The sequence below is a fragment of the Ursus arctos genome, unplaced genomic scaffold (assembly GCF_023065955.2).
Source record: "Ursus arctos isolate Adak ecotype North America unplaced genomic scaffold, UrsArc2.0 scaffold_28, whole genome shotgun sequence".
NCBI classification, from domain to species: Eukaryota; Metazoa; Chordata; class Mammalia; order Carnivora; family Ursidae; genus Ursus; species Ursus arctos.
This window is the reverse complement of record NW_026622963.1, coordinates 7524419-7537126: the sequence shown is the minus strand read 5'-3', so window position 1 is coordinate 7537126 and position 12708 is coordinate 7524419. Positions and strand designations below refer to the sequence as shown.

Sequence of the window (12708 nt, the reverse complement as noted above, 5' to 3'; positions counted from 1 at the left end):
GGTTGGTGTTCTTACTGTGCCATAGATGAGTGCATAGTGGTCTTCAACTGGTTAATGAAGGAGAACAAAAAGGAAATCATGGAGAAATCTAAAGAAAATGCTGTGAGTTTAAAGTTGGCTAGGGTTGTCAGGTGCTGTCAAAGGTCCTGTTAATTGTTTCCCTCTTTTGAGAACAAAGCAAAGACCAATAGGCTCAACTGTGGCAAAAGAGATTTTAATAAAAGGGAATCTTTTAGGAGAGCCTAGGATTGCTAGATTTAATCATACATTGGTCAAAAAGGGAAATCTCTGAGAAGCCTGTAGCTAGGAAAGATTGCCATCTATTTAGGTTTGTTTTAGGATTCGTTGCATAGGGCAAAGGACAAGATAACCTCTTACAACCCTAGGTCTTCATTTGTAAAAATTAAATGGAAAATTTTGAATGATAGAGCAATTAGTCTGCCAACTTGTATTATAAGTTAGTGTCTACTTTAAACCCAGCACTATGCTAGAAGATAAGGTATGAGTCTCAGTGAGCTTATAGTTCTGCTAAGGAGAGATTAGCAATATGTTGTTGATAAATTTTAAGACTCATGGTACTGAGTAAATATAGGTAATTGGGGCCATGAAAGTTCTGGGTTCTATTCAGATTTTCATCAGATATCCATTTCAACAAAGAATTTAATGATAAAGTAGTCACATTGTGTGGTTATTCAAGCAAAATTAAGTTTTCACAAGGTAACACTTCTGTATGGCATAACTCCATTAACTTGATAACAATTTGTTATCCTGCTAGTGTTGATTTTGTTCCGTATAACAAAGTTTTAAAACTAAGATAGTAGATGGAAGCAGAGAGGTTTCAGAAAGAAAATTTGCTAACCAATAGGAACCATCTCAGTATAAAACAAAGTAATGGGATCTATATCATTTGATAGTTACTTATCAGGTATTTTATAATGATTAGAATAAAAGGTCCTTCTAAAACTAATTCTAAAGATTTGGGGATATAGCGTTTTCCCTTATCATCAAATCCCTTCCTTTTCTTGAGCTATTTCTGCTGCTGCTATTCTTAAACATATGTCGTAGTGGAATATACCCAGTGATTATCAGGGACAGACCTCTAGTAATCCAGTCACATATGTCAATTCTTGATAATACTGTTAATTATGTAATATGTAAGTAGAAAAAAATTGATATGTTGTTTTGGGAATTGAATAAGATCTGGAAATATTTATGTAATTTGCTAGAATTCTTTGACTTGGCTTGTTAGGCTATATTTCATGCTGTACTTTAAGACTGCTGCCATGGGATATCTGCTAGGAATTGAATTGTAATCCTGTTGTTTATTATCCTAAGTGTCAACAAGGAAGCCTTAAACAGTGGAAATCCTCAACTCCGTAAACAAGATGAATCAACTTGGAAACCTGTGAAGTTAACTGGGCCGGGCCAAGGAGAGGTAAGTATTGGATTTTATCTATCTTTTATGCAAAATAGATGCACCTATTTTGGAAATTATTATTCTTATAGGTAGAGCCCTCATTTATGCATTTACTCCTAAGTGTTTATGCGAAAGAAGCCATGAGTTAAGTCTGTTATACTTAAGGAGGTGTACTTCAGGGAGGGAATGTTGACTAAAATCCCAGATTAAGTTTTCAAAAAAGATGTTGCTTAAAAAGAAGGCAATTTATGCAAGTGGCTTTGGTGACATATTATGGCAGTGAAAGATGATTTCTTGGCTATGAAGAACAGTGTAGATTTAGCTTCCATTTTTGTCCTTTGTCCAGAGTAATGTATATAGATTGCTTTTGGTTATCTCCGTCACTTCTAGTAGAAAGGATGCTACTAGTGGGGTGGAGGGATGTTTCAAGAAATTCATGAGCTCTCTGTCTTTCACTGGCATCATCTCCAAAAAAACCAAAACAAAACATTGTTGTGTTATTTGTTTTATCATTTGGTCAAGCAGGTTGCCAGACCGGCCCATAAAAAGAAAGCTCGAATGGCGCGGACGCGCTCCGATTTCTTGACTAGAGGTACTTTTGCCGATGGGGAGGGGGATACAGAGGAAGATGATTACGATGACATTATTGAGCCCCTTCTCTCCCTTGACCAAGCTTCTCACTGTGAGCTAGGGCCTGCATCCAGCCTGGGTCAGGCCTCTCACAGTGACTCCGAAATGGTAATTTTACGGCAATATAAGAAAAATAGGCAACAAACAAATCTGATGGGAATAGTGAATAGCCTTTGCTAATCTAAAGCTAACCTTCACAGCTTCTTCCTCGTATAATGGTTTGTACATGGGAAACCTCAGTGAACACAGCAACAAAGCTAAACCTTAATTTAATAGGATTCAGATAAAGGGCACTTTAACAGTATATGTCAAATCATAAATTACGGAAAATTAAGGTTATTTAATTTAGCACTAATGTAGACATTTTCTGTTGTATCTTCAGAGGTCTAGAGCAAGGGCCCTCACTTTTTTTTCTGTAAAGGGCCAGATAGTAAATGTTTTAGATGTTGTGGGTTCTGTAGTTTCTATTCCATATGTTTAACTCTGCCACTGTAGAGTGAAAATGGCCATAGACAATAAGTAAATAAATGGGCAGGGCTTTGTTCCAGTAAGACTATTTACAGAAACAGGCAGTGGGCTGTATTTGATGTGCTGGCCATAGTTTGCTGATTGATCCTTGGTCTAGTGAATAGGCTATATGTTAAATAATCCAGTTGCTTTTAACTGAAATGGTACTCTCTCTTCCTTTTTTTTTTTTTTCCTTTAAACTTGCTTCCCCTCCCCCATTTTTTTAGTAATAGAAGATAAACATGAATTTTAAAAAAAATTTAGTGAGCAATGCCAAAAATGTTTTCTTGGACCAACCTGGTCAGGTAGAAGGCTATATATAATGTGAATTTGTATTAACCACAAATTATAACATTGGAATTATATTTGAATAAAGCACTTAGTCAAAATATTTGACTAAGGATATAGCTTTATCATCATATTTCAACCAAAATAAGAATATATAGTTCGACAAGTATAAATGTATGTATGGATATAAAATGTTTGATTTTGGAATTGTCCTGGAAAATACATTAATATAAGGACTCTGTATGTCTAATATGTACTAAAAACATCACTGATCAAGTGGAGTGATGTATGCATTTTATTTCCATGCATATCCTTAATTAAGTTGGATTTCTAATGTTCTTCCTTAGTATCTATTCATTATGGTAGGAAAATTTTAGGTTGGTCTTCTTTTGACATATTAGGTATTTTATCTTTGAACTGTTTTAAACTGTGCCAAAGAATTAAATTTTCTGCTAATTTCCAAAATGCTCTCATTGTCTTTATCTTCAGTTAGAAATATCCCGTTTCTAAATGATAGTATGAGATATTCTAAGAAAAAGAAAACAGGAAAACAGAACAATGTATGACAAGTTCTCTAATTAGATAAATGAGTCATTACCCTGAGCTAAACTGTGGGATTGTAAAAATTGGAAATAATATGTATATCCATTAATATATGTAATTAGAGCCAAAGCCCTGTCTTCGGTGTAGGGTAAAATAAACTCCATTTTGGAGGTGCCCTGTTTTTGAGTTATAAATAAAGAAACATACTCTACAATATGATTAGTAGTTAAAGATGAAATTATATTATAGAACAATTAATTTTAACAAAAAGTATTGCTTTTTTTTATTGTAAATAGGGAGTACACTTAAATTATTCTCTAAAGTATACATAGATTTTTCATTTGTGGAAGAACTTAGCATTTGTAATTGCTGTTTTGTTCCTGAGAGTTTTCTTTGTTACAAACCTTAGTCCTTTTGGTGGTAGAATTCTTCCTCACTGGAAACTCTTAATGAGATAAACAGGAAGTTGGGCTTTTTGCTTGGAGCATTCCGCCCCTTTAAGGGTTCTAGCTGGTAGCCTCTGCCTGTGATTCTGTTCACCTGCTTGACGGTCACTGCATGCCAGTAGTTGTAGAGCACTCTGCCTCCCTGCACAGTGTATATAGTCCCTTCTCCAGCTTCCTCACTGTCCTTCTGTTTCATCACTAGCGATTTTAGGAACAGGTGGTGGTGTTTGTTTCTGGTGGACACTTGCATGAAGAAGCTTTGCTTTCTAGAATATGCTGATAGATACTTACTGGGGTTGGGGGGGTGGAAAGGGTAGGAACAGTTAAAGTGTATTTCTGTTTATCTTTGAAATTTTGCCATGTTCTAATGTTCTCTGATGTTGTAAAGACTGATTGTTTGTAAATGGGATCTACTGAATTGTCAAAAATTCAGATAGCTCCAGGATTTTAAATACGCTTGATTTTCTAGGCACATGGATTTTTAAAAACTGGATTTTTTTTTTTTTTTTTTTTCTGGACAAAGTGATCCTGTCACTCTGACATTTGCTAAAAAGAGTGTTATTTGATCTTGGAAGAAGCCATCTGACCTTTCCAGTTGTGAAGTAATTGATCTAATGGGATAAAGATAGTTACAAATGAATTACCTGAAGAGGATTTGATAAGCATTACCTCCTGAATTCACCAGTCATTAATTAGTTGTTACCGTTAGGAGGAGTAGAGACAAGAGTAGCAGTTGCCTTCCTTATAACTTTGGTGGTGTTTTGTTTTTTTTTTAACTTTCTGCCTTTAATTCGGCCATTTGAATAACTTTAATCTCCAGATGCTGCTCTTACTCAGTTCTTATATCCACTCTGTTGGCTTTTACCCAAGAAGAGTGACATGTTCTGCCACATAATATTTTTAAGGTGGTTTTCGTATAGCTTTTTAGTCTCTCAGTATTCTAGATGGTAAGTGAGTTAGTCACATCATTTCTTTTCCTTATTAGTGGAGTTGGTATAGGTAGCATCATTAGTAGAATTGGTATATATTGGTATATTCCTCTGTCATCCCTAGACAGAAAGCGATCATCTCTATGGTCATGACTCCCAAGTAGCTCTCCCCACAATTTGTCTTCTTTATCATCAGAATGATAAATTTCTCATTTTATCCCCCAAACTGCCATCACTTTTTTAAAAATAATTTTTATTTTGTTGCTGTCACTTCTTATATTCCTATTTCTGTTTGTTATTATCTGAAATATTCTCCAGTCCTTATCTGTGTTGAATTTTCCTTCTCTCCACTGCTCACTCACCAAAAAACTGCCAGAAAAACCTGTTGATTGATCAAGGCTAAGTTTTTTAGCTTATTTTACAGTAGGGAAATCTACCTTGACCAGGTCTTAGGAATTTCTCAGAATGGGGAAGCAAAGAGAGGATGTTTATAGAATTTTAGAACCTGGGCTGGTGATTTTGAGAAAGTTCTTACAAATTGGAAATCTGGTTGATATTGAACAGTTTATGACATAAAAGATTTGTATTGGCATTCCCAGTGCAGCAGCTGTACTGTTGAATATACTTAGTATTTATCTATCTATAAATTTATTGTTAATTTCTTTTTTAAAATAATTTTTGAAAAAAATTTTTTATTATGTTACATTAGTCACCGTGAGCCCTAATTAATTTCTTTTTAAAAGATTTTATTTATTTACTTGAAAGAGGGAGAGAGAGCACAAGCAGGGGGAGAGGCAGAGGGAGAGAGACAAGCACACTCCCCGCTGAGCAGGGAACCCAATGTAGGGCTTGAATCCAGGACCCTGAGCTCATGACCCGAGCTGAAGTCAGATGCTTAACTGACAGAGCCACCCAGGTGCCCCTACACTTAATATTTATATGTGTATTTTATTCTCCCCCCAAAAGTTAGGGGAGGTTAATAGCATCACAACTCTCTGCTCTTTAAAGATTTGGTAGAATTTCCCTGTGAAACCATCTGGGATTTTTTATGGCGTAATTCCTTGGTAATTAACTGTATTTCTTCTAGAGAAATTAGTCTTGTAAGCTTTCTGTCTAATAGAGTCAATTTTGGTAAATAATTTTTTCTTATGAAATTACTCATTTCATCTAACTTTTCAGATTTATTTGCATAGAAGTCTGGAAATTAGTCTCATGATTTTTAAAAATTCTGTTTCAATGATTATTTCCCTTCTGTCATTTCATATTTTGTACATTTGTGTTTTTTCCCTTTTTTTCAAGTTAGCTAGTCATTTGTCTTTGCTGTTACTTTTTTCCAAAATAATAGGATTTTGATTTATTTATTATGCCTAGTTTCCCCCATACCCATTCTCCATTGATTTCTGCTTTTACCTTTATTATTTATTTCCTTATTTTTAAAAAAATTTACTGTATTTTCTCCCTTTTAAGTGGGGGGAATTTAATTCATTTATTTAAGTTATTTTTATTGATGCAGGTTTTGAAGGCTGTGAATTTTCTTCTGATCACTACTTCAGATGTATCTTGTTTATTCTGATGTGTATTAAGTGTTTATTTTTCTAGAAGATATATAAATTTAATTATGTATACACACACACACACACACACACACACACACACGGCCCTGCAGGTATATGGGATAATTCATTTGTGATGATAGGCTTGAAGACATATCCTAAATTTCGGATATAAAGAAAAAAATTCTGACAGTCTCCCAAGTGAAAAGATCAAATAACTCTTCATAAGCATAAGAGAATTAGACTGGTAACAGACTTAACAAAAATAACAAATAAGACATAAAATAGCATTTTCAAAAAACTTAGGTATGAATCAAGTATGAATTAAAGTATGAATCAAGGATTTTATACATAGCCAAGATGTCCCTTCAAATATCAACGCTATAGAAAGAACTTGGGGAATTCCATATATATGAGCCTTCCTGAGTAATGTACTAGAAGCAGAGCTATATCCAATCAAGAGATAAATACAGAAACTAGAGCAAAATATTTGCTGTGATCATTTAATATATTTAATCAATCTAAGGCAAAAAACAAAGGTGGGGACTAGAGTAAAATAATATGTAAAATTAAATGTTCTGACAAAGTAGAAATAAAAGCCTAAAAAACAGAAGGGAGAGGAAAAGTAGAGACAAGAATAATTCATCAATAGTTGTGTCAAAATAGGTGAGAATTAAAAAATATTATTATAAATGACTAACTTGAGAATAATTGGTTAAATTAAAATACAGTAAATTAAGGCATTTTTAAAAGTCATATACAAACCAACAGAAAAAGAAAACCCCCATATCAAAAATTTTAAAAAGTAAAACAGCAAAAAAAGTAACATACAGCAAATTTAATGACACATAATAATAACATAAAATTATAAGAAAGATAATTGAGACTGCATCATTTATATCAATAAATAGGAATAGATTTAACTCAATCGATAAGGCAAAAAATTTTTTAATTTGGCTCACAGAATAAACCAACTATACTGCGTACAAAACACATGTAAAACAAAAGTATCCAGAAAGGCTAAAAATAAAAGGGTGAGAAAAAGTATTCCAGGCAAATGGAAATAATTAAGAAAACATAGGCTGTGATATTATGATTTAAGTAGAATTCAAGCAAAAGCATTGAATGTAACAAAGGACACTTTTAATACCAAAAGCCACAATTCAGAATGAATAAGAGGAAACTTCAACACAACATTCTCTATATAAGACAGATCCAATGCACAAAAAATATATATAAAATCTGGTTTTGCCTTATTTTTGAAATACTCTCATGGATTACAATTTTAAATATTGTGTCCCATTGTTTTGTTTTTCTTGTTTAGGAACTCCCAATTATAAATAAGTTTTCCTTCTTTTCCCATCTACCATCTCAATCTTACCTTCTCTCTTGACTCTTTTTTATTCATTTCTTTATACTACTTTGCATTCTTTATTATATTCCTGCCTTTGTTCAGCCCCTTTAAGTCTGCATTTGTATTTTTTCTCCCTTGGGCATCTTCTAAGTTATTCTTCACTATCTTGTGATTTCTTTCCTGAGTTCATTCAATTCCCTTCATTGTTCCTGGTTTTTATTGAAGTTGGGAGGGGCTTGTTTCTCTTTTTAAGTTTTGAATTTCTGATTCAGTATGGTGTTTCATATATATGAGTTGATATAATTCATTTTTTATTTACAGTTTTCTGCTTCATGCTTGGTTTGTGTATGTTTGTTTGGTGGGAGATGGGTTAATTATCTAAGTTGTTTTGGTTCTAATTTTCTTTTTGTTTTCTTATTGTAGCTTGTGTAGATTTTATTTGTCTTAATTTATTCATGTTGTGCATTTGGGATAGTTTATAAGTAACTTGACTTCAAGAGCTTCCTCTTCCTTCTGTCAGTGTAAAAAGGAAAAGTTTCTTTTGCAGGCAGCCTGTTTGGAGTCTGTTAGTTCTCTCTCTCTCTCTCTCTCTCTCTCTCTCTCTGTGTGTGTGTGTGTGTGTGTGTGTGTGTGTGTGTGTGTTGGAGGCAGTGTTGTGTGTTGGAGGCAATGTTGTGTCCTCCATTTTTGCTTCTGTTTTGCCTTGCTAGATTCTAAATTTTCCTGTTCTGCTTCTTTTCCTCTTCACTACTCAGTGTCCAAAGGCACCTCTCCATTCCTTTTCACCTTCATTTTCCTCAGAAGCAGTGCCTTTAAAAATATGTCCCCTTGAATCACATGCAGTTTTAAGTCCTTTCCCTTTGGTTAGTTCTCTGATCTCCTAGTACTCAATATTTGTGTCCGTTTTGAGTCACTATAGATAGAGTGACTTTTTCTCCTCCTTGCCAGTCGTATTTCTTTGTATGCTTAGTTATTTATTATTGGATGCCTGACATGGTAAACTTTGTCTTGTTGAGTGCTGGATACTTTTGTATTTGATTAATATTCTTGAGACTGTTATGTTCCAGTAATATTTCAGAGCTTGGTTCTGGAAGCAGTTTGTTCCTAAGCAATTAGGTCTTCCTTTTAATATTTGTTATTCTCATTGTATTGAATCTGGAAATTTTCTAAGAGTAGATTTCAGGTGTTGTCACCACCAAAAAAAAAAAAGAAGAAAAAGAAAGAAAGAAACAATGGGAAGAGATGTTATGTTAATCAGTCTGACTGCAGTAATCATTTTAATATGTATATGTAAATCAAATCATTTTGTACACTTTATATACAATTTTTATTAAGTTAAGATTTGTTAGGTCCAAACAGAGCAGTTGTTCACCTAGGGCTTATTTTTGACTATCACTTACTCTTGACTGTTGAGGCAAGATCCTGCTACATAGTTCACCCAATACCCTGGGAATCATAAAGTTACATATTCGGACTCTTGGGCACAGGCACTTTGTAAGTGCTGGGCACTATTACCTGAATCCTTTCAGGTGGTCCTTTGCCTGATCTTGGGTAGTTGTCTGACAAAGAAGTGTTGATTAGTAAGTACTCAGCTAAATACCCTCTGAAGATCTCCAGAGTTCTTTATTTGTGCATCTCTTCCCTCTTCAGTACACTCTTTCTTTCTCTCTCTTTTGGTCTCTAGTCTCTCTGGACTTTCAACTTCGTGTGTTCAACTCAGAAAGTCTGCCAGGGTTCACCTGGAACCCCCTTTCTGTGTCACAGCCTGGAAACTGTCTCAAGTCACTAAGCTGGGGCAGAAGAAGGACTCATTTCCTTTGTTTCCCCTCTCCCAAGGATAACTGTCCATCATCTTGATAACTGCTGGTTCTTACTATTTTGTCTGGGTTTTTGTTTTGTTTTTGTTTTTATTTTTGGTTGTTTCAGGCAAGAGGATAAACAGGTCCCTGTTTTAGCAGACTAAAGGCTAAAGAAAAGATATTATAATTATAGAAAATGAAATGTTAGGAAAGGATTTGAATAGGTAACAAGAAATTTTCTCTTCCGAATGGGATTTTCTTCAAAGGGGCACATTGTAAATAAATGGAACAAAAATTGCCAATTGAAATTCAGGTCCCAGTTTAATGTAAGTTGTTTATATTTTAGACCATTAGTGGTGATAATGATCTTTAATTGTTTGGTCCTTTGGTTTTTTTTATTTTCCTGTGTTCTAGCTTTTCTTAAATTTATTTTTTTCTTAAATTTATAAATTTATAAAAATAAATTTCTTAAATCCTTGACTAGGTAAAATAAGAATCTAAAGTAGCAAGTTAGGCCGTAATTCTTAAATTTATAAATTTATAAAAATAAATTTCTTAAATCCTTGACTAGGTAAAATAAGAATCTAAAGTAGCAAGTTAGGCCATAAAAGTAATTATTACTTGTAGGGACACATAAAAGTAGGCATGAAAAACTACACTTAGTGCTCTAGATTTATCAGATCCTGGATCCTTTGTCTGTATCTTTAGTTGGCTTTGGCTTTTTTTTTTTTTTTTTTTTTACCTTTCCACTTGATACTGTTGTCAGAAAACATGAACTCGTAGGTCCTATTCAGCATTTCATTGCCGAAGTTCTCTTTACTTCAGATTATTCTAGGAAGTTAATAAAATTTTTAGTAGCTTCTTTTATTTCAATGAGTGGCTGAACAGTGTGAATATATTTTTATATATTTTTAATAGATGTAATCCTCAATTCTATAACTTGAGTTTAAATTACAGAGTTATGATATAGTTACTTGGTTTTAAAGTCTTTCATATATGTAATTATTACAGACATCACAGCGATTTTCTTCAGTTGATGAAGAAGCAAAGCTTCATAAGACTATGTCTCAAGGAGAGATTACAAAATTGGCAGTGAGGCAGAAGACTTCAGATTCGGATATAAGGTATAATTTGAAATTTATCTATTTTTCAACAAATATTAAGTACCTGCTGTGTGACAGGCACATGATAATTCAGATTTACATGACAAGCTTTATCTTTCTGTATGTTTAGCAATGTGATTTGGGTGAAGTCTTTAAATCATTATATCACTTGTGGTTTTTTGTTGTAAGAGAAAGGAGCTTAAGTCAGATGAGAGTGAAAATATTTCCCAGGATTCTGTTCTGAGATGAGTGTTTTACAAATGGAACTGGAAAAAAGACTTTCAGGAAATAATTCTGTTCCCTTTAAGAGAGAATATGGAGTTCTTATTTGTCAAGTAAATATCTTTGTCTTTTATTGTGTTATATAAGGCAATTTAACCCTCACTGAACACTTGAAGATTACATTGAAATCTTTCTGGTTCTTAATCCTATTAAAGGCCATTTCCTCAATGTCTGTAGAGGCATAATCCATGATAATGCAAATCCAGACCAGATTATGCTAGAGATCAAATTTTGGGAAAAACATATACCATACTAGAAAGACATATGGCTGGAGATAGCAGATTAAATATATAAATTTAATTTCTACTTCTTCCTCCAAAATCACTAAAATGACAAAACCTATGCAGGACAAGCAACAACAAACAGTAAAACAGCTGGAGACAACAACAATAAAACTGTGGAATCCAAAAAGTAAACAGACAGATTTTAAATGTCTTAATAGAAGAAAGCTAAATCCTAAACCAACTGGGTAAATATGAGAAAGAAGCATCTGGCTGACTGATCTTCCCCAATCCTAGCAGAAACCTGGAGATTTATTCTCTGGAAAGGATAAAATAGAAGATCTCTATTTTTGAAGGTTCTCAGATACATTTGAGGACTTGGGTACATATTTGGAATAAGATTTAGTGAATGTTTACATACTGAATGTTAAGATTCTCCTATTTTTTTCTTCCGCTCAGTTTTCACATTACACGTATGCCCTAAGTAGATGGTTCAAAAGGTCTTTGGGACTTTTGTACAACCCTCAGGGAAAGACCTAGAGATATTGGTATCATAATTTCTCCCTACAAAATGGACTAGTCTGATAATCATACAAGCAAAATCAGTTTGGAAGCTCCACCAGTGTATACGAGAACTTCCCAAATAGTGTCTGGTTTTTTAACCCTACTTTTGACCACATTTGAAGAAACACTTTATATCAAAGAAACTAAAACTAATGGATATAATACAACTTGGAAGAAATAAACTATGCAGAGGAAAGAAAACTTACAGAAGGACAAATGAAACTAATCAACAGACCTTCTGCATAAATAAATATAACTGCATGAAAGAGAAATATTCAGTATAAAAAGCCTTTGAAAATAAAAAATATGATAGCATAAAGAAACGATAAGAATAGTTGGAAAGAAAGTTGAGGACATATCTTAAAAGGTTGAGCAAAAAGACAAAGAGAAGAGAAAAGAAAAGAAAATTGATTTAGGTAGTATAGACATTTTAACAATATTTGTTCTTCCAGTCTGTGAGCATGGAATGTCTTTCCATTTCTTTGTGTCATCTTCAGTTTTTTTCATAAATTTTTTTATAGTTTCAGAATACAGGTCTTTCACCTCTTTGATTAGGTTTATTCCTAGGTATCTTATTATTTTGGGTGCAACTGGAAATGTAATTGATTCCTTAATTTCTCTTTCTGCTGCTTCATTACTGGTGTATAGAAATGCAACAGATTTCTGTACACTGGTTTTGTGTCCTTTGACTTTACTGAATTTGTTAGTTCTGAGAGAAGATATTTGCAAATGACATATCTGATGAAGGGTTAGTATCCAAAGTATATAAAGAACTTATAAAACTCAACACTCAAAAAAATGAACAATCCAATTGAAAAATGGGCAGGAGACATGAATAGACATTTTTCCAAAGAAGACATACAGATGGCCGACAGACACATGAAAAGATGTTCAACATCACTTGTCACCAGGGAAATATAAATCAAGCTACAGTGAGATCTCATCTCACATCTCTCAGAATGGCTAAAATCAACAGCATAGGAAACAGCAGGTATTGGTGAGGATGTAGAGAAGGGGGAACCCTCTTACACTGTTGGTGGGAATGGAAACTGGTGGAGCCACTCTGGAAAAC

At 33.7% G+C, this 12708-nt stretch overlaps 1 protein-coding gene across 14 annotated transcripts in view; it reads left to right on the top strand.

Annotated features, from left to right (window-relative positions):
• MYO9A (myosin IXA) overlaps positions 1–12708 on the top strand; it is a 285328-nt gene that overhangs the window by 183672 nt on the left and 88948 nt on the right. For 8 of the 14 annotated variants that reach the window (XM_057303769.1, XM_026478436.4, XM_044391958.3 and 5 more), the window contains 3 exons: positions 1336–1435; positions 1940–2155; positions 10478–10590. In XM_057303769.1, coding sequence (XP_057159752.1) covers positions 1336–1435; positions 1940–2155; positions 10478–10590 — 429 coding nt within the window. The remainder of the gene's footprint in view (positions 1–1335; positions 1436–1939; positions 2156–10477; positions 10591–12708) is intronic. The other 6 variants (XM_048221939.2, XM_026478440.4, XM_057303771.1 and 3 more) reach the window with 4 other exon arrangements.